Genomic DNA, 26,383 nt, shown 5'->3' on the forward strand with positions numbered 1-26,383 from the left:
AAGTCTAGTAAACCCTCCACTGTTAGACCTTAACAAGTGGTCAGTTTATTGATCTTGGTGCTTGTCCTGTTGGATATCCAGTACCTGTACCTATGTAAATAACCTGATCAAGTTCTTCCAGTATCTCAGATATTCAAAGTGACTCTGTTGAAGGGCTCGACCCATTAATGCCCCAATTTTTTTTTTAATTTTCACCAAGAAATACTTCTTTATACATCACTATAATAAAAATCATAATAATGAAAAACATCAATTTACTGTCATTGGGTCTGCTATTAGGCAGGAAGTATTTTCTTAATACAAGCCTATTCAGGTTCTATTCTAAGCTCATGATCTTAGACGGTGACCACTTACATTATTTTCATTACATGAATTTAGAGGACCTTACTAATGTTCAGGGTAGAATTCTCCTAGTTTTCAACGTCTCTATTTAAGTCTTTAATAGCATAAGAATGATGTTTATTTCTCTGTTATTATTTCACCGGCTGACACGGGACCCGATCCAGAAAAAGGATTTTGACAAAGGAAAAATCTATTTCTGAGAGAGGCCCGTGTCACCTGGTGACCCACCCTGTTTTTCATTCTCTCCCTCCCATGGTAAACTTCATTCTAGTGGGGTGGGTGCTAACATGGAATGCGGCTAGTGTTGCCTTGTATACAGTCCTTGAGTAGTGCATGGGCTTGTATCGGCACTCTCTCGTTGGGACTTTTGACATTGGGAATCTCTATAGGATAAGGTTCCGTGTTTTGTAGTTCACCCTTTTCCATACGACTCCATCTAGTGGAGCTCGCTCTGGGGTAGTAACTCCAGCATTTCATTTAGCTTTCTCTGGTATCTAGCAACGGAATTACCTAGAAATAAGTGCTGAATGGACTTTTTCACCGGGTGACACGGGCCCCTCTCCAGAAATAGATTTTTCCTTTGTCAAAATCCTTTTTTAAAACATAGAATAAATAGTGAAAGGTGTTTCTTTCCCATATACTAATGAAAATGAAAAACAGATTACTTTTGAATTTCATTTATTATTAAAACATTCACCAATGTGAAGACCAAAATTATATATTAGGCATTGTTTTCCAATTTTTTCTACCAATAAGCACATTTCCATTGCTTCCCCCTCAGTTTGATCAAGAGCGTGTTCTGCTGAAGAAAATCTAATTTGTTTATACACAGAACAAATCTGGGGTCTTAATATTAGGATAAATCTAGCACCAGCTGGAACCAGTAAAAAATTCAATAGAATTGTATATGCAAGAAACTGGTGGTATCTGTCTTCTGTCACAAGTTAGGTGGGACAACCACCAACCCAAGCTGGGACTCATAACATCTCAGTTTTCTTCTTACCGCCTTTGAGTGAGGACATCTTGTTCTTTCTCTCCTCCCTAAAGCTGGTTCTTTGTTTGCTCGCGTTTTCTTTCTGTGTTTCAGTGTGAAGGTTTTGTGTGCTTGTGGGGAAGAGTTGAGTTTATCATGGATGCCCAAAACCCTTCTGCCAGCTCCATCTCTGGATCCCGAAAACCTCAGAGGTTGTGCCTCTTCTTTCCCTTTGGGGAGGGGGGAACATCGCCATCTTTGTCGCTCTTTCCATCCTCTGATGTGCAGAAGATGGCGAGTGTTTGGGCATCATTAGGTCTATCAGGAGTACCAACTTTGGATAGCCTGTTATCTCAGTGCTTGGCTTCCCAATACCCAGTACCATCTACCATGGCTGTTCCTGCTTCCCTGGGCCTCCATTATATGGGGTCTAGTGCTGCGACATCTAGTGGGACACATGTGGTACCAACCGCGCATCATTATGGGTCACCCCTTGTTCTGCTGACATTGGTACCAATAGCTTCCTCACATGATTTGTCTGCTGTTGTGACGTCACAGCCAGTTCCCTCCGTGACGTCTCCTTTGGCTTCGTCTACCTTAGTGACGTCACAGCCTGCTGCTACTATGACATCGTCAGCTGCGCCGTCTGTGGATTTCCTGGTCAAAGCAGTGTTAGAGAGACTGGATTCAGTGATTGAGGAGAAATGTAATCATGCTTGTAAGAAGAAGAGACATGAATCTTCTGTATCTTCTTCTTCTTCTTCTTCTGTGTCGTCAACAGCATCACAATCATCGGTGTCTCCTGTACGTTCTCTGGTCAAGAATTGGAGAATTAGGGACTTCGTGTCTGATCCTAGTGCCAAGAAAGAAGGATCATTTCTTCTTCTTCAAACTGGGACAGTCACATCCCAGTCAGGAGGCGTGTTCTGGAATCGGCAGTGGCTTACAAGCCTGTGTCTCCTGTTTGGCCTATTAATTTTTGGAGGAAGTATGTCAGTGCTCCGATCAAGAGGTCCCAAGTTGCAGGTTCTTCTGATGACGCCTGTGCAGATGTGAATGGCCGTGCAGTTTCTAGGCTGGTAGAGGATGGAGATGGCAGTTATCCATCGGGCCATCGATCAAGGCCTCGTTCACCCAGAGGTGTTCTTAGTTCCCCTTCAGTGAGTCACAGCTGAAGAAGCGTGGGTAGGCTCGGTTGTAATTTGTCTTCGGAACAATCAGACATGAGGAATGTACGTTGTTCACGGTTGTGATCGAGGAGCAGATACCACGGCTGACATTCGTCTTCTCCCGGCCGTGGGCGTGACACTACCAGGCCGGGGAAGGATTCACGTCCATCATGCGAGAATGGTTCTTCAGGATCTTCCTGTTGCTTCCACTTCGGGTGGTCAGATTCCGCAGGAGGTGGAGGATTTGGATAGCCAGGAGTTTCTCAGGTGGTCAGATTCCACAGGAGGTGGAGGATTTGGATAGCCAGGAGTTTCTCAGGTGGTCAGATTCCACAGGAGGTGGAGGATTTGGATAGCCAGGAGTTTCTCAGGTGGTCAGATTCCACAGGAGGTGGAGGATTTGGATAGCCAGAGTTTCTTTCCTCTTATGCAGAGGTTATTTATCTGATTTGTCAGTTCAGTAATATTTCTAAGAGGACTGAAACTCCTTCCATGATCGCTCCTACAGGTATCAAAGCCCTTTTAGGTCCTCAGAAGGATGTTAGGACTTCTTTTTGTATTGCAGTGCTTCAGTCATGCAGATTCGGTCCTGCGTCGTGTGAATTCATTGATCTCCAGTCGGGATAACGCATTACAATCAAACAGATCCTTCAAGTTTTTCCCAGCCCCTCTACTTCACCTAGGAGATATTATACAACACCAAGTATTCCGCTACTGAGTAGACAGCTCAATTAGGACGTCGTACATATATGGCCGGGCCTAACTTTGGATCAGGTTAGGACAGAGTGTCCCTCCTTAATGTGTCAAGAAGCTGGTGCGTTGAAGTTGTCAGCATCTTCAACCTTCCGGACAGCATCTTGACTGGATTTATGGTCGACAGTTGTGACCAAAATTACCTTGTCTGCTGCTGCAAGGAGTTCGGTGGATGAGACAGATTTTATCAGATTGCTCCAGTCTGGTTCTAAGGCCATCTCATGCTTAATGAATCTGAGCACTAATGTATGGGCCAGTATTCTGTTGGTGAGAAGGGATGCGGCCCTATCCAAGGTAGCCTGGTCGGTGGATGTGGACTCCTTATTGTCACTGAGGAATGGTGATATTTTGGAGCCCCAATTGCTGCTGCTGAAAGATATGCTGGAGGCAGCCATTGATAAACGTCAGTCCGATACGAATGATAGGCTAGTACAGCAGGCAGTAAGTAAATCTGCTGCTACTCAACCTATTTTTGGAAGACAGACACAACAACCTACACCGAAGAAGATAGTGAGACTGCTTCTGTGCCGAGACCTCCTCAGTCAGCCTCTTCAGCAAAGAAATCTACACAACAACTGCCCTTTCAGAGCCATGCTACAAGTGGGAGGGGAAATAGGGGCAGAGGCAGAGGTACGAGACAATAGACTGGGTGCTTCTCCCCACTCATTGCCAAACCAGGGCGGATTGATACCTGGCAAGCCATTGGGCTATGTGGAAGAGAAATGGGGCAGAGCTGTGGGTGGTAGATGTCGTTTGGGTGGGTTATCTACTCCCATTGGACTTCACTCCTCTTTCAGATTGCTCTCCTGCACTGCTCTTACAATCCAGGATCGTAAAACACCCAGTACCGTGAGAGGAAATGAAGATGATGATGGAGAAGGGAACAGTAGAGCAAGCAGAGCATTGTTCACCAGGGTTCTACAGCCAAATCTTCCTGGTCCCATAGGTCAGTGGTGATTGGAGGATAGTCATAGATCTGTCAACATTGAACCTGTTTGTCAGGAAGACAAAGTTCAAAAAGGAGACTCCGCAAACAGTCTTAGTAGCAGTCAGGAACAACGACTTTATGCTGAGTGTAGACTAGAAGGATGCATACGTCTAAATCCCAATCCATCCTTCCTCCCAGAAGTTTCTTCGCTTCAGTCTTGGGGAAAGTTGTTCCAATTCAAGGTGCTTTGCTTTAGTCTAACATCATCTCAAGTGTTCACAAGAGTGTTCACTTTGGTGTCGACGTGAACTCATTCTCAGGGAATCAGACTTCTGAGGTACCTCAATGACTGGCTGGTCTTAGCGGGTTCCAGGGAAAAGCTGATTCAGGACAGGGATCGACTGCTTCAGTTTTGCCGCAGCTTAGGCATTGTGGTAAATTTGGAAAAGTCGAATCTAATCCCCAGTTAGGATTGTGTACATGGGAATGGTGATAGACTCAGCAGCGTCAAGAGTTATTCCGTTGGAGCAGAGAATCAACAAGCTCAGGACAGTAGCTCTTACCTTTCTGTCAGAACAAACATAACCAGCAAAACAGTGGCAGGTTGTTCTGGGCCTGTTGACTTCTCTGGAGAAACTGGTTCCTCACAGCCGTGTACATCTACGGTCGTTACAATGGAGACTGAAGGAATTTTGGTCTCCAGCAAGAGATTCCCCTCACATGTAATTCTTGTTGTCATCAGAAGTGAGAAGCGACCTGCTGTGGTGGTTGGACGACAACAATCTGACAGTGGGGATACCTCTCCATTCACCCCCTCCGGAACTTCTACTGTTCTCAGATACTGCTTCCAAGGGTTGGGGGCCTCATCTAGAGGACCTCTTAACCTCCGGAGAGTGGAGTCACCAGGGCAGCAGACTGCACATCAATGTGCTGGAGTTGAAGGCAGCATTCTTAACACTTCAGCAGTTTCAGGAGAGGGTGACGGGGCACTCCGTTGTCTTGATGTTGAACAACACAACAATAGTAGCTTATGTGAATAAACTTGGGGTGGGGGGGGGGCGGCCCGCCAGTGTCTTGCCAACTTCACCTAATAACAGTTCAAGTACATCAGTGGGCTGTAGACAACTCAGTGGATCTTATGGCCAGGTACATTCCAGGCAAATGGAATGTAGTGGCCAACAAACTAAGTCAGCAGAGACAGATTCTGGGAACAGAATGGTCTCTGCATCTGGAGATTGTGGACAGGCTGTTTCGCATGTGTGGGAGGGCAGTGATAAAACTCTTCACTACAAGATTCAACAGGAAGCTAGAGTTCTATTATTCAGTATAGGTATTGCCCCACTTACGATGGGGTTAGGTTCCAAAAAACCCATCGTTTGTTGAAAAAATCGTATCTCGAGTATGGCCTAGCCTACACTAGGGTAATCAGTACCATCTATACATATATGGTAGCCTAGCCTACACTACACATGATACATATACAGTATAATAATTATTAATGTCAGCTAATTCTGCAGGTTCAATGCAGATTGACTTATGATAATTCAGTATAAAGAGAAACTGAATAACAAATAAGGCTTAGCCTACACTTTGGTATATCATATACGGTAGCCTAGCCTACATTATAGTGTACTCTATTTTCACATATTAACACCCTATTATACAAACATCAAAATAACGAATGTGCATCTTTACCATGGATCTTTTAAAAAGTTATGCTTTACCACATTGTATCCAATTCTCATATTGCTTTTGCCTTATAAATTGCGATCATAGCAATCAAATGTTTTTGTTTGGGAATTGATCACGCGGTGTTAATTTCGCCGCATTTAACTCAGTTCAGAGCTCTTTTCTTGCCTCTAGTTAGCGTAAATGAATTTCTCCAGATACTTTATTTATATGGGACAAGGGTATTTTTCGTTATGCGAAGTGTTTTTAAGTCGAAATATAACTTAAATATGTCTCGTTGAGAAATTAATTTAGCTATTTTTTTTTCGATAATAGATGACGTTGGCAGCTGGCCATTTGGGGGCATGTTTGTTTTGTGTAAAAAAAATCAAGTGTAATAAAAATCAAGAAAATCTTTCGTTATTTTCTCTTGATTTCATCATCATAATATGAGCTTTACGTATTTATCTTTTATTGGCATGAAAACAGCAGTAATATGTGTTCTTTCATGCCCAGTAGTTTTGATTAAAATACTTTCTCACCAATTTTATTTATGGTCGAGTTTCATCCATGTTGCCAGTGCACGATAATTTAGTCAATAGCAGCTTGAACATTGTTTTTTCAGCTTCAGCTACAACTTGCAGTTTAAATTTCCTGTAGCAGTATATTTCCTTGCCGATCTTTTCTCCAAAGTGGATAAGGGTATAATGTACTTAACGTCATTTTTAACATAACTACGGTAATTGTTTAACTGTACGATGGTTGAAATACAAGCAAAACAGTTGTTATCCGATTTGGTTATTAGCAAAACAACAGTTTCTCGGTTGTTTATGGCTGTACGCATTTTCGCAAGAATATAAGGTTACTAACAATACTTTTATCATTCTCTTAATTTTTTAACTAGAAGAAGGGATAAAGAGATGGAGGAAAAGAAGTTGGTCTATTGTAAGTTGGTCTCTCATGTTGCCTGATTGTACGCTGTTGCTTGCGCCTGCTTGAAATTTTAAAATATTTTGTAAATACAGTTTTGTTGTATTGGTATTAATTGCCAACCCCATCGTAAACTCGAATTATCGTAAGACGAATTATCGTAACTCGAGCACTAGCTGTAGTCCCAGACATGTTTGCAGTGTTGGAGGACGCCCTTCAGCATCCATGGGACAACCTGGACGTATACGCTTGCCGTCCGTTTTGCCAGATTTGTCATGTCCTGAACAAAGTGACGAGATCCCAGAATCTCAAGATGACACTGATAGCGTCGCAGATGTCATGTTATCTCAGAAAGTCCTTGATGTCCGTGTACCAGGGAAAGTGGCCCATCTACTGCGATTGGTGTAGTAGATGGGGTTCCTCTCCACTCAGAACCTCTGTTCAACAGATAGCTGGTTTTCTAGTCTTTCGTAGAACAGAAAAACTTCTTTCTGTGTTTGCCATAACTGGCTACAGAGCTGCTTTGGCTTTACAGTAGTTCTAAGTATGAAGGACGTGGATTTAACTACATCTTGGGAGATATCTGTGCTGATTAAGAGCTTTGAGCAGTCCTGTTCACCTAGAGAGCTCAAGTCTTCTAGTTGGGATATGACTCTTGTATTGACTAGCCTTACTCGAGCCCCCTGTGAACTGTTGCTGCAGGCTTCGGATAGACATTTGACCCTGAAAGCAGTCCTTTGTTAGCATTAACGTCATCAAAAAGGGTAGGCAAGTTGCATGGTCTGTCTTATGATGTCAAACACACCGGGGGTTGGAGATCAATAGTTTTCAAATTTGTCGTGGATTTCGTTGCTAAGACTCAAAATCTCTCAATTCATGAAGACAGATTCGTCTCCTTTTCTCTACCTTTGGGAGACTGTTGACAATGACCCTGACGAAAGCCTAAAACATGATTAAATTGGGAGGGTAGTCAAGCTAAGGGAGCTGTCATCAATTCCTTAAATTTTTGTGCTGTAGATCTAATACTAGCTACATCTGATTCAAACTTTCGAACCATCATATCCTGAATGATGTGGGGAGATTTAACCTGAGGAGGAGAAGAATGTCTTGATGGAAAAGTATTGCTATGCAAAGGAAAAGGTGAGGAGACCAACTATCCTACAGGTCATGAAGAGTAGAATGTCTCTTACTCGTATTGTTTACTGTTCTAGTTTTAGAGGAGTCCCTTTGTTGATGTTTCCTATCCCTACTAGCTTCTTGCTTCTTATTATGTTTCAAGTAACTATTCATGTCTCTAGCTGGCCAATTAATACTACATCAGTAGTTGAATAAGCAGTTTTACTCATGCACCTAATGCAAAGTTCGTGACAATAGTAGCCAAAAAGTAAAGTTGGGTACTGCACCCACTTACCTGTAACACTCGTAAAGAATTTATCAATATTTGGTTTAGCAGACATCCTAAGTCAATCAGTATGAAACCGCAATCCAAAACGATCCAGTTCAGCTACAAAAATGTGTATTAAACAACACTGCTCACCAGTCCTCTTACCAAGACGACAGAAAACTGAAGACATTAGATGCATGAACCATGGTTCACCCTGGAAGGGAGGGGTCAAAAGATGGTACAACTAGATGATGTAGATCAAATTTTTGGTGTCCTCTCACTGGTGTAGGACAGGTAAGAATCATTTCAAAAATTTCTTTTACCAGCTGGCTAGACTGTTGGCAAATAAATATCCTCTTAGTAGAGAGATTAAAGACTTACAGTTGGTACATAAGCCTGCACTACTTCATGTAGCATAAACATGAACACTGTCAAGGAAAATGGAAATTTTGGAAATGTTTGACCATAGAATTTTAAGATTCATGGCCGAAGTATGGAGAGATGATCACATGAATGAGGAATTTGTGAATGTATATGGTATTAACCTTAATGGATGGGAATCATTAGATAAGTATCTATAACAGGTTTTAAGTGATGGACAGGATAACTCATATGAGTATTAATGTTCTGCGTCATTCGATTTGGGTGAATTTAGCGGGAAAGATGTTCATAGGGGGTTTGGGTGAATTTAGCAGGAAAGATGTTCATAGTGCTTCAGTGGTCCATAAATGACTTTTAGCATCTATAATTGCTCATCACGGGAGAGACGTTGATCAGTATGCCTTGAGATTTCAGAGGTGAATGTACTGCCTCTCTGCAGCTCCAGGACGTCTTTTTATTCATTTGTTCATAAATACTGTATACCCAGGGATTGCTATTGGTTTTAGTTCTTATCTTTTATGATAGTATGTCAGCTATAATTATAATTTTGCAAAGAAAAGTGCAAAGAAATATTAGAAAAAACATGTATACCTCACAAAAAGTTACTGCATCTCCCCATCTCAGTAAATCTCATAAATATTTTACAACAAATATACTCAGAATTTGTTACTGATTTTATTTCTTATCTGTTATGATATTTTGTGAGCTGTAATTATAATTTTACAAAGTAAAATAAAATAAATCAGAAAAAACATACATAACTTGGTAAAATTAACATATTTTTGCTAGTGTCTTGGAAAAGAGGCCCAACACATGGTTGTAAATAGTCACTTTCAACTAACCGTGGAAGGTAGGGAAAAATTTTTATAATTTTTTTTCTTACACCATGTGCATTTGCATATCTTTCTCTTTCCATTGATGTATTTTTTCCTTAAATTGGCCAACCTTAAAGTTTGCATGGTCTAGGGGTGTGCTTGATATATATTTAGCTGCCCATCCCTCAAAGGTTAAGGGTCAGGAAAAAGATGATGAGAAATGATGAGAAACAGTCGGTCAGAACAGCTGTAGGTGTGGAAGTAGCAGGATGAAGACCAGTAAGAAGACAGGGAATCCTGGAAAAAGGGGATAATGAAGACCTAGACCCAATAGGATTTCAGGTATGAAGGTTACAGGATGGGAAAGTGGAGAGAACTTATTTCATGCCTAACCCCATTAAGGGAAAAGGTTGCATGAAAAAAAGTAGAAGACTTGTAAACAAGAAACTTGTTCTGTTAGCCATGTATTGAAAGCTCTTTGTTTTATGCATAAACTTGAAATTCTTTATGGGTATCTAAAGTACATGTGGTGCTGTATTTTCTTGCATAATTTAAGTATAAGTTCATACTTCCTGAACCAAATTGTGTGCAGTGGGGTTAAATTGTGTACACAGTAACTGTTGTAGATTTAGGTTATATCTTGTGAATATTGTGTTTGTAGTTTGTTTTACTGTACATTTATGGTATTTTTCATTTTTGTCATTTAGGACATTCCTGTTGGTCTAATGGATGACATCTATGAATTTATCGCTAAATTTGGTGAGAGGCTGGATGAAGTTGAAGATGTCCTTACAAATAATCGCATTTGGAGACAACGTGTCATTGGTATTGGAACTGTAACAGCAGAGGAAGCTCTTAATTATGGATTCAGGTAAGATGGTTTGGGATAATGCCCTCCCCACCTTTCAGATACTTGTAATACTGTAGAAATATTTGAAGATTGTAAGCAAACTCTGATTTGTGAGGGCACTATGAGTCCAAGCTGTGCATTGAAATTTTAGTATCTTATAGTGTGGAGTTGGTTAATTTAGTGCTACACTGTGGTTGTGCTAGTGAACCATATGTTGTTTTGTGTCTGGTATGTTGGTTATGGGGGCATGAATATATTTGTTCTCTTCATTGGGGCAGTATGGCTCACATTGCTAGGTGGATTGGGTTTGATTGGAACTTTGTTCCCTTATTGGAGGTACTGCCTGCAGTGACTTTAGTCTCCAAGTATATTGCATTCTTCTTGTTACTTTTGTCAGTTTTCATCTGTTTTGTAACCTTTTACTCCAATTTTACATTTTCAAGGAGCATCACAAATTTTTTTAAGTAATTTGTATTTTTCATGCAGTAATACAGACCATTGTTTTTTATATGAGTTTTCTTCAGCATGAGCTGAAAACAGTAATTGAACTTGGTAACAAGGTAGAGTAACTGGTGGTTAAGGGGGTTAACAGCTGGGTTACTCATTCACCTGCCATCACTAAGCCCCTTTCTTCAGTTGCCATTAAGAGCATCTTACTGTGCTTCTAATGACTGCTAAGTTGAACTTATGTTTTAGTTTTGAGTGTTTTCTTACACAGAAAAGTGTCATTGATGGAGGTCTGAAGGGCTTAAGCAGTGCAGTGAACCGTCATGCCCCTTGGTTAAGTGGATCCCTGCCATTTAATACATTACTCTGTTGTAACAGTAAGTTTGCAACTGTAGGGTTCATGGGGAAGGTGGGTAATCAATACATTTACTCTTAGTATGTTGACTGCTGATTAGTGCTGATGAGCTTCCAGTAGTAGTCTTCCTTCCTGTGGAAGATGCCCCTGCAACTTCAACTATGGCTACACCCTTAGAGGAGAGTAAGACATGAACTAAGAGTCAGGAGAGGAAGCACAAGTGCTTCCTACTCCCTCTTCCTTGTCAAGTTCATCCTCACCTTACTCGTCTTATTCTTTATCTTTCCGTAAGAAGAAGAGAAAGCCCAAGAAGGCCTCTCTCAAGAAGTCTTGTAGGACTAACAGCAAGCACTCTTCCCAGTGTTTGGAAGGTGAGTGTGTTTGGCCATCCACAGGTGACCAATCTATTGTTGGCTGGGTTGGTATGGGTCTGACTGTGCACTCTCAGTACCCAGTCTTGGCCCGCTCTGTCTGGGACATGAGGACTGCTCCCTTCTCCCCCAGCCTTGTTTTGCCAGAAACACGCCCAGTTAAGCCAGCACTGCCCACTTGCTTGGTGCCTGCAAAATCCTTGGATAGTGAGCATACAGGCAGTAGGTTTGCACCTGACAGGTCTCCACTCAGTACTCACTGATAATGTGACAGCCTATTTGCTCGGAACTGTGCTGCTCAACACTTAGCTTGGGGGCTCATCATTGACCCTGGGGATGTGCATGCATGACAGCACTTGTACCTGTTCATCTGTACCCTCTTCTAGTTCTGCTGTTAACGAACATAGGGTGTCATTTGGGTTGACCTCAGCAAGGAAGTCCGTTTCAGGTATGGGTCTCCCATGGCTTGTGATGCTTGATCTGGTACCTTCAGGATTAACTGTACAACATGGTCCCTGGAATGGGTGCCAGAACAGACTTAGCACTCATAAGGGTAAAGCAAACATTACCCGACATTCTGTGTGCGTGTGAGTTTATGAGTGCAGTGACCTGCTTGATCACTCATAAGGGTAAAGCAAACATTACCCCACATTCTGTGTGTGTGTGTGTGTTTATGCATGCAGTAACCTGCTTGCCTGTACATGGTCTGTCCCCATACTGTGTGTGGCACCTCAGACATCCCATGTCTTTATAGACAGAAGGATTGCTGAATGCATTCTTCCAGTTTGTGGTGAATATGGTACTCTTTAACTGCACCCCTTCGGAAGCCTACATTGTTGAGTCAGCTCCACATTCTTGTTTGTTGTGTATATTGCTCATGGTCTGTATGCATACGGACAGGGGGTTTGCATACAATAGACCTCCTCTTACAGAACATAGGGGTGCTGGATGATCTGCTTGTGTGCAGTTGTGCCGCACCCAGGTCCAGTAGTGGTTTACCACAGACCCAGAGTTGCTTTTACATGATAGTACAGTACCCACTCTCTTGTGGCATGATTATCCTATGGGTCAGTGTACAGGTATTCAACCAATGCCAGTGGCACTGAGCATTTGCCACTGTTATGCAAGTGGCTGCACTTTTCCTACACAGGGTTCAGTCACCGCTTCCCTCTAGTTCAGTGTGTGTGCCATGCTGAACCTTGAGCATACAAACATGGTGTTTGCACTACGTTTGTATGACACCTACAAGAGGTGTTCCCGTTCATAAATTAGTATTTAGTTGCTAGCGCATGCGAACATGTTTACACTGTTGAGTGTTCAGTTTTGATCATACAGAAGTGTACAGAACATTAACAACCATTTCAAGAGGTTATAAGATAAGCTACAAATCTTTATTGTGTAAAATTCAATAGGCTGGTTGATGATGATTTTAGGGACTTCAACTACCTTTATTTTTTATGTTATTTTAAAATTTTTTTCTTCAGTCATCAACGTGAGGTGTGATCGTTCATGTTCACAGTGTGAGAGAGCTCATCAAGGCTTTTGGTTTGTCACTTTCCTTTGGGGAAAGAATCCAATTGTTGCTTTAGGAATCTGCACAATCATGCAGGTTTTTTCCTCCAGAACCCCTTCATCAGAGTTGGTGAAGTGATTGTTTGTCACTTTGTGAGCGTACCAATGCCTCTTTGTTGGAGACACCTTTAGCGATCACACAGGAGGCAAGGGAGTTGTTCCAGCAGCTGTAGTTTCAGCATGCTTGTGTTTCTTTGGATCAGATTAACAGTCTGATCTGCATATCAGAGGTTTCCTTGCCATCCAGCAGTCAGAACAAGCCATTCTGCTGCTACTGTGGGAGATGCCCTAGCAGCATCAGCACTTCCCCATCTTCCTCCTTTTCATCTTGTTAATTTTTCTCCTCAAGGAAAAGAAGATAAAGAAGATATCAAAGAAGACTCTCTTTGAGTAGATGATGTTGATGATGTCCAAGAAGACACTCAGAAGTAGCCCTGCAAGACTTCAAAGAAGCAGCCTTCCTAGGCAGTGAGAACTGATGGTGTCAAGTCACCTATGTCCCATTAATGCACTTGGTGCCCTATTCTGGACCTCAGTCTCAGACAAAGATTTGCTCCCGGCTCTTCCACCCATGTTTCACCCAGAACACACCTGGTTGAACTAGCTGTAACTTCTCATTTGATATGTTGTCTTGGGCAGGATATGTGATGTTAGGTTTTAAAAAAAGAAAAATTGAAAATTGTAATTATTAATATTATATATACACACATTCACATGATCTCACACAAGCATTCAACTAATCCTTAGAACTAATCCTTACAGTACTTAAACTAGCACTGAAGTATAGTAATCCCCCGAGCTCAACATCATCCAGACACAACTGGAGTCTCGATCCCACGACGCAGACGCGCATCCAGTGAATCCAGTCGACGCTAACCACTGGGAATTTATAAGTGATAAATGGACGGGCACTGCTGAGTCTCGGCAGTGCCCGTCCATTTATCACTTATAAATTCCCCTTCGGTGATAATTCCCCATCGGGGATATTCCCGAGGTAGCGTGGATTTGATATTAAGCGATATTTGTAGCTTCATGATCGTATATAAATCACAGTGTGATAAAAAAATGTCATATATATATATATATATATATATATATATATATATATATATATATATATATATATATATATATATATATATATATATATATATATATATATATATAATAAAAACAATAAAAACGATTGCTCACTCGGCTACGATGGTGAGAATGGGTCTATTCCAGCTCTAATAAATACAGTATATCTGAAAACGACAGGTACATGTATGTACAAGAGGGCAATAGACTTTTATCCTTCTCGTGGTCAGTTCAACAACATGACCTATATCTGAAAACAACAGGTATATGTAGGTACGAGAGGCAATAGACTTTTATCCTTCTTGTGGTCAGGTCAACAACATGACGTCCTCGTGATTATGGTGACACAGGTTCGTTTCCTGTCACCGGGCATCACAACCACTTCAGTTTCATGCACTTGGATCCTAAGGCTTTGTAGTGACAAGCGTATCCAAAAAAAAAAAAAGCGTGAAGAATTTGAGAAGTCAAGAGGGCATTGTGGCTATACAGTTACATATGTATCTGGTAAAAAGTGACCAGTAGATTCTACATAACGTTTTACATATGGTATATGTTTTAAGAAATTAAAAAAACGCTCCTTGATGGTTAGCAATACTGTGCTGGTTTAAGGTATTGTTACTAACTTTGCTTACACTCATAAACAGGCTGTGAAAGGGTTTTGGGGGTTGTGTAAGGCCAGGAAAAGTTTCCAGGGTGGCATGGGGGGTTGGATGACTGGGCACAATGGGAGTGGAACAGTAGTAGCACTGTTTATAGGGATAAGCACGTAGAGAAGAGGTTTTTGAGGAAGGTGGGTGACCAGGGATGGAGTTTCCCAGCCTGGGAGTGGGTGGGAATGCAGTGGGTGGAGAGGGCTAAGTAGGCATATCACTTTGTTAGACTTTTTTGTTTTAGGTTTTTTACACTTACACTTTTTCCACATTTTATTAAAGATATTACATTACTGTACTGGAGATGACCAACACTGCACTACTGTAATCATACTGCCTGTAAGACTTTTATATTTTTTCACATATTAATAAAATACAGTAATCATGTGCAATTCAGAGAGAGAGAGACCTTTCTCAACCATCATTTTGTATTTTATGTTTATTGGTATTTTGTCATACAGTAATTTTCACTGCATAAAATTTATAACAAAAAAAAAATGAAAAACCAGTAAAAATGGCAGCAAAAGAGGAAGAGAGAGAGTGAGAGACAGAGAGGAAGCTTGTGCAGTTGTTATTGGCTTAAATAAATGTACAATATCACTTAAAGTGTCATTGTACGTCACTTTATCATTTGTAACTGGCTGATATGGATATGTCATCAGTTCGATAATGTATGGTAGAAGGTGCTGGGTGGGCAAGCACTCATATTTTTTGTAAGTTTCCCATTACTGGTGGAAATGTATACATCTTTCTGATGTATTGCTTTTTAATGGCTGATAGACTTATGCATCGTAAACCTCCTCACAAGGTTTTAAAAGTCTGGCCATTGCAAATACCAAGGGCAGCCCACACAGGTAAGTGACAGAGAAAAAGTAATTTTATATTTGTAGGTTTGCATTTTTGTGTACAATGTATTTTAGAGGCTGTGCTGTAATGAATATTGTCAAAATAAAAGAAAGTTTCCCTTTTTTTTTTAAGATGTATTTTAAAGACTGCTGTAATGGTTCAGGCAGAATGAAAAAGAAAGTGATACTAATTTTTATCCGGTATTGTAACCTAACGTGTGCTAAGTACAAGATTGAAAAAAAGGTGTTCACTTTTTTTAAGTATTTGTACAGTATATTGTTTTTGTTCAAATAGGGGAAAATAAGCTAGCTAATTGCCTTTTGCATCAAGTTTACAGTTTAAAGTGTGATGGTTGTTGTTTATAAGCTTAATGAGTGTTTATGCTTATGCTGTATTAACAAGGTAAGGAGAATTAGGATATGGAGTTGCTGTTGTACTCCCGTAGAGTTGTATTTTTGATCCTTATCCAAATTGAGACCTTATTCGGAGAATCAAGAGATTACTTATGATGTTTTTTACAATTACAACTAACACTAGATTACAACCAAAAAATTATTCCAGCTAATACCTTACAGAATTCTTTTACAATATTTTCCTTACTAACTACTGTACACCTTATACTAAGGACCCCTCACACAAATGAGTGTCATGTATACCCTAGATGCTCTTGTGTATAAGGATTCAAGCAGCAAACAGGACAGACAAGTCTTTACCAAAACATCTTCAATGCACAGGATGAAAAGCAGACAGTTTCTATAAAGCATAATCTAAAACAAAAACAAAAAAAAAATGTAAAAAATATATGTATTTTCAAAATGCAACCAAAAAAGCAGCATAGGTTCAGTACACAACAAAGAGAGCAAAAATCTTGTAGTTTCAGAAATACAATAATGTTATTTTTTTATCAAAGTACATGCACATTGAGTACAAAACTTCACACAATAAGAAGTCATGATCTAATAAAAATTTAAATTTTCCTCCTGCTTAATACTTTCGGGCCATTGGTAGCTTACCTTGTCTTTTATGAAGCTTTTCAAAGATGGTCCTCACTCACTGGCATCAAAACCACATCTCAGACTTTAAACAGGAAACACTAAGTCTACAAAGGTAAACAGCAGCCACTTTCTTATGACTATCTGTTGTTAACTCTCACTCTTCCTTTTTCTAGAAAATATCAACCTCTATGAGGGTACCATTGAGGTACTAAATACCATCTGAAACAAAACTGATGATATAGCTTGCAGTGTTAAGTGAACTCTTATGTAAGAAACTTTAACTATCACATACAAACAAACAAAATAGAAATAAAAAAGTTTCAAAATACAAAACATCAGTACCATAATGTTCATGATCCCTGGACTACACATTTGACAGGTGTCTGCTAGTTACTCAGCAGTAGTAGGATGATGTGCTTGCCAGTGTCATGCTGCTCCCTGCTTTGTGTCTGACTTGCCACTTGCCCTGGGGTTGCGTTTTCATGACAGCATGTACCTGTTCCTCTTCACCTTCTACTCATTCAGGCATTAAAGAACATAGGGAGGCTATGAATCATTTTGACCATGCCACAGAACTCCTTTCCAGGTATGGGTGCATCAACCAGTAACAGCTGCATTGATTGTGTGCCACATTCCTGTGATGAGGCATCAGAACAACCCATTCAGTACCATCAATTGATGGCAATGTGGCTGTCTACCAGTTCAAAGCTCTCTGCTTTAGGCTTGTCAATATCCCCATGGGTGTTGATGAGAACTCCACCCTTGCTCTCAGCTTGGACCCATTCAAGTAGTAAAAGCGTACTGCATTACATAGTCGACCGCTTTGTTCTGATGTCTTCAAAGGTGCAGTTACTACAGAATAGAAATTCTTGCTCACATTTTGTCACATCTTGGGGATCATGATAAACTGGGAGAAGTTAGGTCTCATCCCCAAGTAGGAGACAGCACCCAGGTGATTTTTCCTGTCACCCAGCTCAGTTTATTCTGGTCTCCTCGGTCACCTGTCGATTTTAAGGGAAAATCTGCTGCACAAGTGACTCCCTCTATGCTCATTGCAGGTGACACCAAAGTGGCACTGATCAGTCTCAAGCAATCCTCCCTCATATCTTGCTCCTAAAATATGGGAGATCATAGAGGATCTTGCATGGTTGCTGGACAACAGGAACCTCTTCATGGGAGTTCCCCTGAATTCTTCACCTCTGAAAATACATTTGCATACAGCTGCTTCAGAGCTTGATCGAGTTGTACACGTGATTGGCTTATTTGTCTCAGGTATGTGCCCAATGGATGATCCTATACTGGAAAGGCAAGCAGTGCTACTATCCTTGAAAGATCCCAAAACTATTCGTTGAGTTACTACATACTTTTGTTGAGTGAAAGCACGGTGTGGTGACTTTTACAGACAAACAGGCTAAAGGACAATTTCCAATCTCCCCTGTGAGTTTGCAATGCAGATGCTTGAAAGGATGGTTCAGCACACCCTCAAGCTGTTAGCCAGATACATTCCAGGATGGAAGAATGTTTAATAGAGCACCTTAGCTACCAGAGGCATGTAAGTAGAGAGTAGTAGTCACTACATCTTCGTGGGTGATGGCTGTTTGAACTCTCAGAATCACTGGTCATCAACCTGTTCATTATGGTACTAACAGGGAGCTTTTGGCAATGGTTTGTATTCTGTAGGGACAATTAAGTTTTTAAAGTAATTTATATTTTTTTAGACATGCAAACCAGTGTCTTTTGTCTTAATCCCACCTCAACCACTTTGCTAACTCCCTGGTGCTGAAGGAAGTGTCACTATTCTACCATTGATTACCTACCTTTTTACCAAGTTTCAACAGTTGATTCCAGCTCACATTGGGAAATATTCTTACATGAAAAGGTATGGTTTGTATACTGTATCTATGGAAAATACAAATTACCCTAAAAATGGATTTTTATCACAGCTGGCTGCTTCCAGATATTATTTTTCATACCTTTGATTGTACCTTTGATTGACAAAATTGAAAATAATTGCACTTTCTACAGCTAAAAAAAGAATCCTCGGAATTCTTGTGTATGCTTATAACACATCCCTTTAGTTAGGGGTCACTTCTTACATTGTGCCTTACTTGGCACACTAGATGTTACTTATTGTCTTTTTAGTCTCCCTTCCACAACAGTTGCATTGATTTTTACATTTTCAATCCTTTCCTGTTGGTCGTTTCCTACATAGCTGTTTATCTGCTTTAATTTAACCTTGCTTCTATTTTCAGTTTCATTGAAGAACAAGGGCAAACTTGTGACAGTGTAGGAATGTGACTCTTTGGTCTCATTAAATGAATGTACTGTAATGATTTAGAAGGTCATATTTACTTCCTTTGCTTGCAGTAGTGAATGAACTGAAGCCGAATTGCTTTTCAGACATAATACTATACTGAATTAGATTGTAAGCCACTGTTGTAATTGTATCCTGCAGTGGTTATTGGAAGAAACATTTCGTGGTAATCTTAATTGGAGAAGGCAGATGTTCTCTCTCTCTCTCTCTCTCTCATTCTTACATTCATGTTCTCATTAGTTTTGTGTGTATTGCAGTAGTTCAAAAGTTATTGTATCATTGAGCTAGCTTATGCACAAGATTTAGGGAAACTTAAGAGGATTTTAAGAAGAAACATAGATGTTCAAAGATTGTCATGCCCTGGGAACAATTCATTGAAGAAAACTATAAATTCTAAGTGATAAATGAATGGGGCTCAACAGATGAACTAAATGAGGGCTGAAATGATGACATTCAAAAATAAATAAGAATGTTGATGATGGTGATATGATCATTTTCATAATTGCAGTGGAGTTATGCTACGAGGTTCCGGTATCAAGTGGGATTTACGCAAGGCACAACCATATGATGCCTATGGTCTTGTGGAATTCGAAGTACCAGTTGGAAAGAATGGTGATACCTATGACAGGTAAGTTAAGTTATCAGTATGGTTTTGCTCTTCGAAAATGCTAGTCATGCCAGTAAGCTGGTTGCCTTTTTTTGTCCAACCCTGCTTGGTGATTGTAACTGAGCAAAGATCAAATTGATGGCAGCTTTTGTATGCGTGAATAAAAACTACTCTTATTTGTAAGGTGTTTATGTAATTTTGACACATCATTGCTCATAGGAAAACTATTTCTCTGACATCATACCATTGATGTAGACACTATTCATGTTAACTGGCTATCTATGCAAAAGATGTTGTGCAAGTAGAGGAAATACAGTATATACCTTCAAAAGAAATTGGGTGTAAGTTTAAATTGCGCAGTGTTCTCTTTATTGTACAGTACTACCTCAGCAGATATATTCTTGGGGTTAGGCCTCCTGACAAGTAATGAAATAAGGCAAATACTGAAGACAACATAATGTAGCCTACTCAGTACCCCAGAGCCAATATAGCAGATGTGAAAATCTGTCTCATTCTTTCCTCCATCTGTAGTATTTTACTAAATTTTGATAAAAGTAACACTATTAGGTTGCCATTAGTACTGCAGTGTAAATCATGTAATTTACATGATAAATATTTTCAGTTTGTTCATTTTTTACCACATGCAGCTTCCTTAAACAATAGCAGCTTGAACATTTTCTCAGCTTCAGCTACAACTTGCAGCTTAAATTTACTAGTATATTTCCTTGCCGATCTTTTATCCATAGCAAATAAGGGTCTAATGTAAAAATATATCAGTCCTATTCTACTTAACCCTTAAACGCCTACTGGATGTATCATACGTCGACTAAAATTGTCTGTTGGGTGCCAAGTGGACGCATCGCACGTCGACTACAAAAATTTCAACCTTGGTCAACTTTGACTTGACCGAAATGGTAGAAAAACACAATTGTAAGCTAAAACTCTTACATTCTAGTAATATTCAATCATGTACCTTCATTTTGCAACAAATTGAAAGTCTCTAGCACAATATTTCGATTTATGGTGAATTTTTGAAAAAACTTTTTCTTACGCCGCTTGCAGTAACTCGGCCGAAAATTTCAGAAATTCTTTCGTCATTTTGTTGTAATTTTTGCACTGTTCTATATTAGCCGTTACATAAAGTTTTATATATGAAAATGTGCGCAATTTCATGTACAATACAACAGAAAATAACTCATGGTTGTAGCTTTTATCAGTTTTCAAATATTTTCATATAAATCACGATAACTGCCAAAATTTCAACCTTCGGTCAACATTGACTCGACCGAAATGGTCAAAAAACGCAATTGTAACCTAAAACTTTTACATTCTAGTAATATTCAATCATTTACCTTCATTTTGCAACCAATTGGAAGTCTCTAGCACAATATTTCGATTTATGGTGAATTTTTGAAAAACTTTTTTTCTTACGTCCTGCGCCAGAAATTCTTTTCATCACGTTGTCGTAATGCTTGCACTGTTTTATATTAGTCGTTACATAAAGTTTTATATATGGAAATGTGCGCAATTTCATGTAGAATACAACAGAAAATAACTCATGGTTGTAGCTTTTATCAGTTTTGAAATATTTTCATATAAATCACGATAACTGCCAAAATTTCAAGCTTGGTCAACTTTAACTCGACCGAAATGGTAAAAAAAATGCAATTATAAGCTAAAACTCTTACATTCTAGTAATATGCAATCATGTACCTTCATTTTGCAACAAACTGGAAGTCTCTAGCACAATATTTCGATTTATGGTGAATTTCTGAAAAAAAAACTTTTTCCTTACGTCTGCGCTCGGTAACTCGGCCGAACATCTCAGAAATTCTTTCGTCGTGTTGTCGTAATGTTTGCATCGTTTTACATTAGTCGTTACATAAACTTTTATATATGAAAATGTGCGCAATTTCATGTAGAATACAACAGAAGATAGTTCATGGTTGTAGCTTTTATCAGTTTTGAAATATTTTCACATAAATCATGATAACTGCCAAAATTTCAACCTTCGGTCAAATTTAACTCGACCGAAATGGTCAAAAAAAACGCAATTTTAAGCTAAAACTCTTACATTCTAGTAATATTCAATCGTTTACCTTCATTTTGCAATAAATTGGAAGTCTCTAGCACAATATTTCGATTTATGGTGAATTTTTGAAAAAAACATTTTCCTTACGTCTGTGCGGTAACTCGGCCGAACATCTCAGAAATTCTTTCATCTCGTTGTCGTAATATTTGCACCGTTTTATATTAGTCGTTACATAAAGTTTTATATATGAAAATGTGCGCAATTTCATGTACAATACAACAGAAAATAACTCATGGTTGTAGCTTTTATCAGGTTTGAAATATTTTCATATAAATCATGATAAATAGAAAAAATTCGACTTTCAGTCAACTTTAACTCGACCGAAATGGTCGAAAACTGCAATTGTAAGCTAAAACACTTACAGTCTAGTAATATTCAATCAATTAGCTTCATTTTTCAACAAACGGGAAGTCTCTGGCACAATATTTCGATTTATGGTGAATTTTTGAAAAAACATTTTTTACGTCCAGCGCAAGATTACTTAATTCATGCATCATTTTGTGATAATATTTTCTCTGTGTTGCTTTGATCATTTTACAATTTTTTATATACCAAAATCATCGCAATTTAGTGTACAATACAACTAAAAAAATGAACTCATTAGCTTTAACCGTTGTGCTTACAGCGCGATTTGTATACAATTACATAAGAGGTTTTTTTCTTCGCTGTCATATATTCCAATATTTATATATGATAATGATATTTTTTTTCATTTCTGATGGTTGCATACTAAACTTCAGGCAATGACAAAAAAAGGAGCCAAAAATGAACTCTTAATCTTAAAAACTAAGCGTGCTGTGATTTTTTGAAAAAAACTTTTTTTCCACTTCGGCGCTAACTCACCGAACGCCACGGCATACGGGAGACGTTTTTGTAAATAGAGGCTCGGCGTTTAAGGGTTACTGTCATTTGTACTATAACTACGGTAATTATTTACTGCCGCACGATGGTTGAAATATAAGCAAAACAGCTGTTGTTATCCGATTCGGTTATAAGCAAAACAGCAGTCTCTCGTTCAGTTGTTTATGGCTGTACGCATATACGCAAGAGTATAACGTTACTAATAATACCTTTATCATTCTCTTTTACTTTTTTAACTAGAAGATGGGATAAAGAGATGGAGGAAAAGAAGGTGGTCTATTGTAATTTGGTCTCTCTCGCTGCCTGATTGTATGCTGCTGCCTGCGCCTACGCAAAATTTAAAAATTTTTCTAAATATTGCCATTGGTATTAATTGCTTACCCCATCTCAAAATCGAATTATTGTAAGGCAAATTATCGAACCTCGAACACTACCTGGAGACCTGAGTATTTTGATAGTTTTATTACAAAAAGTGCATTTAGCCATGAAAATGAGATGAAAATACAGTAATTAGTGAATATATCTCGGTGAAAAATGCCGCGAATGGGTGAATTTTCCACGAATGTGCATATAAGTTCCTTACAGAAATCTGCGAATCATGAGAACGGTTGTCGTCACACTGTCGGGAACAGAACCCCCGCTGATAGCTGGGTACTGCGTGTATATATATAACATATATTATATAATATAGATATATTATATATATATATATATATAATATAGATATATTATATATATATATATATAATATAGATATATTATATATATAATATATATAATATAGATATATTATATATATATACAGTGAACCCTCGCTACTTAGCGGTTCAACTATATGATTCACGACTTGCATGGATTTTTTCCATTACGTATGTATGTTATAAGAGAAAATATATAGCGGATTTTCGGAAATTTCAAAAATAGTCACGATATATGAAGACCCAAATATTTCATTAATTCCATTAATAATTATTAATATCTGCTAGTACTGTTGGTTCATTGCATTATGACATATAATTCAGTACAAAATGAAGTTAAACAAAAAAAGATGCTTCACTGCAATGGATTTTTCAGAAATATTCATCGAAAAATTAAAATGAAAAAGTACCACCATATCGGGCAGCCATATTGCGGAAAACAGCGATGTTTCATCATGTTACGTGAGAAGAAACGGCTTGCGTAGACTGACGCGCATAAGGACTGGATTATATACCCACAGGCACTCGGACAAGGCATGTGAGTGGTACATAAGAGAATATCTTATCACTGTTGATGTTTCATCTTAAATCAATGTAAAAATAATTAAAATCCGAATTTCATACGTAAGCAACTCAAGGATACTGTATACAGTCTCGTCCCAAGCTACTGTGCTGTACAGTACACACCATCTCTCTCTCTCTCTCTCTCTCTCTCTCTCTCTCTCTCTCTCTCTCTCTCTCTCTCTCTCTCTCTCTCTCTCAATGGAATATGAATTACTGTATCATAAACTTTTATGTACAGAATTAAAAATAATTTCATTGACAAATTTACATTTCTTTTAGCAACTAAAAATTATTTTCCTAATTCTTTCGTTAGTAGTGAGCAGCTTCAGTCAGCTGATTCTCAAAACGTAAACATTACAAATATGGGACGATCTTTTTTTTTTATGCATATTACTGTGATAGGAGATCAAAATAGTAATACAGGCACTCGGACAAGGCACGTGAGTGGTACATAAGAGAATATCTTATCACTGTTGATGTTTCATCTTAAATCACTGTAAAAATAATTAAAACGAATTTCATACATAAGCAACTCAAGGATACTGTATACTCTCTCATCACCAGCTTGTCAAGACTTAGTCAAGACTTAGTCTCGTCCCAAGCTACTGTGCTGTACAGTACACACCATCTCTCTCTCTCTCTCTCTCTCTCTCTCTCTCTCTCTCTCTCTCTCTCTCTCTCTCTCAATGAAATATGAATTACTGTTTCATAATCTTTTATGTACAGAATTAAAAATAATTTCATTGATAAATTTGTTCCTTTGGCAACTAAAAATTATTTTCCTAATTCTTTCGTTAGTAGTGAGCAGCTTCAGTCAGCTGATTCTCAGAACGTAAACATTACAAATATGGGACGATCTTTTTTTATGCATATTACTGTGATAGATCAAAATAGTAATACAGTGTTTAAGTGCATAGGAAGTGTTTATAACAGTGTGGGAAAGGCTATACAGTAAAGCCTTTAAATATATACCATGTATATACAGTATATGCCTCCCTAGGGAGGGGCCAATGCTACCAGGCTGAATTTCACTTATCGTGGGGGGGTCCAGTCCCCATTATCCATGATAGACGAGGGATCACTGTATATATATATATATATATATATATATATATATATATATATATATATATATATATATATATATATATACAGGCAGTCCCCAGGTTATGACACGTCCGACTTACGGCGTTGGATGGTTGGAAGGTTACAATGCTTTTCAGATATATTCATCAGAAATTATTTCCCGGTTTACGACAAGTTTTCCAGGGTTATGACACATCGTACGCCAATCCGACGGAAGAAATATGGCTCCAAAATGTCAGAATAATAAAAATTTGTAGGTTTTTTTTATGAAAAAGTCAATAAAAATGCAGTTTACACCATTTTCAATACATCCAGAGCATTAAAAGTAAGGTTTTCTTAGGATTTTTGACAATTTTCGACGATTTTTCGTTTTATGACGATTTTTGGTTCACGACGTGGCGTAAGAACGGAACCCCCTTCGTAAACGGGACTGTCTGTATACACACGATGATTTTGGTATATAACAAATTGTAAAACGATCAGAGCAACACAGAGAAAAAATTATCAAAAAATGATGCATGAATTCGTAACGCATGGACGTAAAAAAAAAAAGTTTTTTTCAAAAATTCACCATACATCGAAATAGTGTGCTAGAGACTTCCCGTTTGTTGCAAAATGAGGGTAATTGATTGAATATTAGTAGATTGTAAGAGTTTTAGCTTACAATTGCAGTTTTTACCATTTCGGTCGAGTTAAATTGACCGAAGGTCAAATTTTTTCTATTTATCGTGATTTATATGAAAATATGTCAAAACTAATAAAAGCTACAACTACGAGTTATTTTTTGTTGTATTCTACATGAAATTGCGCACATTTTCATGTATAACACTTTATGTAACGCCTAATAGAAAACGGTGCGAAAATTACGACAAGGTAACCAAAGAAATTCTGAGATTTTCAGCCGAGTTAGCGCACATGAAGGTAAGGAAAAAGTTTTTTTCAAAAATTCACCATAAATTAAAATATTGTGCTAGAGAGTCCCCGTTTGTTGCAAAATGAAGGTAAATGATTGAATGTTACTAGAATGTAAGAGTTTTAGCTTACAATTGCATTTTTCGACCATTTTGGTCGAGTCAAAGTTGACTGTAGGTTGAAAATTTGGCACTTATCGTGATTTATATGAAAATATTTCAAAACTGATAAAAGCTACAACTATGAGTTATTTTTTGTTGTATTCTACATGGAATTGCGCAAATTTTCATGTATAACACTTTATGTAACGCCTAATAGAAAACGGAGCGAAAATTACGACAAGGTGACTAAAGAAATTCTGAGATTTTCAGCAGAGTTAGTGCGTGCAGAGGTAAGAAAAAAGTTTTTTTTTTTTAAATTCACCATAAATTGAAATATTGTGCTAGAGACTTCCCGTTTGTTGCAAAATGAAGGTAAATGATTGAATGTTACTAGAATGTAAGAGTTTTAGCTTACAATTGCATTTTTCGACCATTTCGGTCAAGTCAAAGTTGACTGTAGGTTTAAATTTTGTCACTTATCGTGATTTATATGGTAATATTTCAAAACTGATAAAAGCTACAACCATGAGTTATTTTTTGTTGTATTTTACATGAAATTGCACACATTTTCATATATAAAACTTTATGTAATGGCTAATAGAAAACTGCAAAATTACGACAGTGACTAAAGAATTTCTG

General features: G+C 38.5%; 1 protein-coding gene across 1 annotated transcript in view; it reads left to right on the forward strand.

The window, feature by feature from the left end:
- Positions 1-26,383, forward strand: part of ND-49 (NADH dehydrogenase (ubiquinone) 49 kDa subunit) — a 77,481-nt gene that overhangs the window by 19,395 nt on the left and 31,703 nt on the right. The window contains exons 5-6 of the mRNA XM_067099954.1: positions 10,051-10,214; positions 19,332-19,451. Coding sequence (XP_066956055.1) covers positions 10,051-10,214; positions 19,332-19,451 — 284 coding nt within the window. The remainder of the gene's footprint in view (positions 1-10,050; positions 10,215-19,331; positions 19,452-26,383) is intronic.

Source organism: Macrobrachium rosenbergii, chromosome 56, assembly GCF_040412425.1.
Source record: "Macrobrachium rosenbergii isolate ZJJX-2024 chromosome 56, ASM4041242v1, whole genome shotgun sequence".
In the NCBI taxonomy this organism is placed as follows: Eukaryota; Metazoa; Arthropoda; class Malacostraca; order Decapoda; family Palaemonidae; genus Macrobrachium; species Macrobrachium rosenbergii.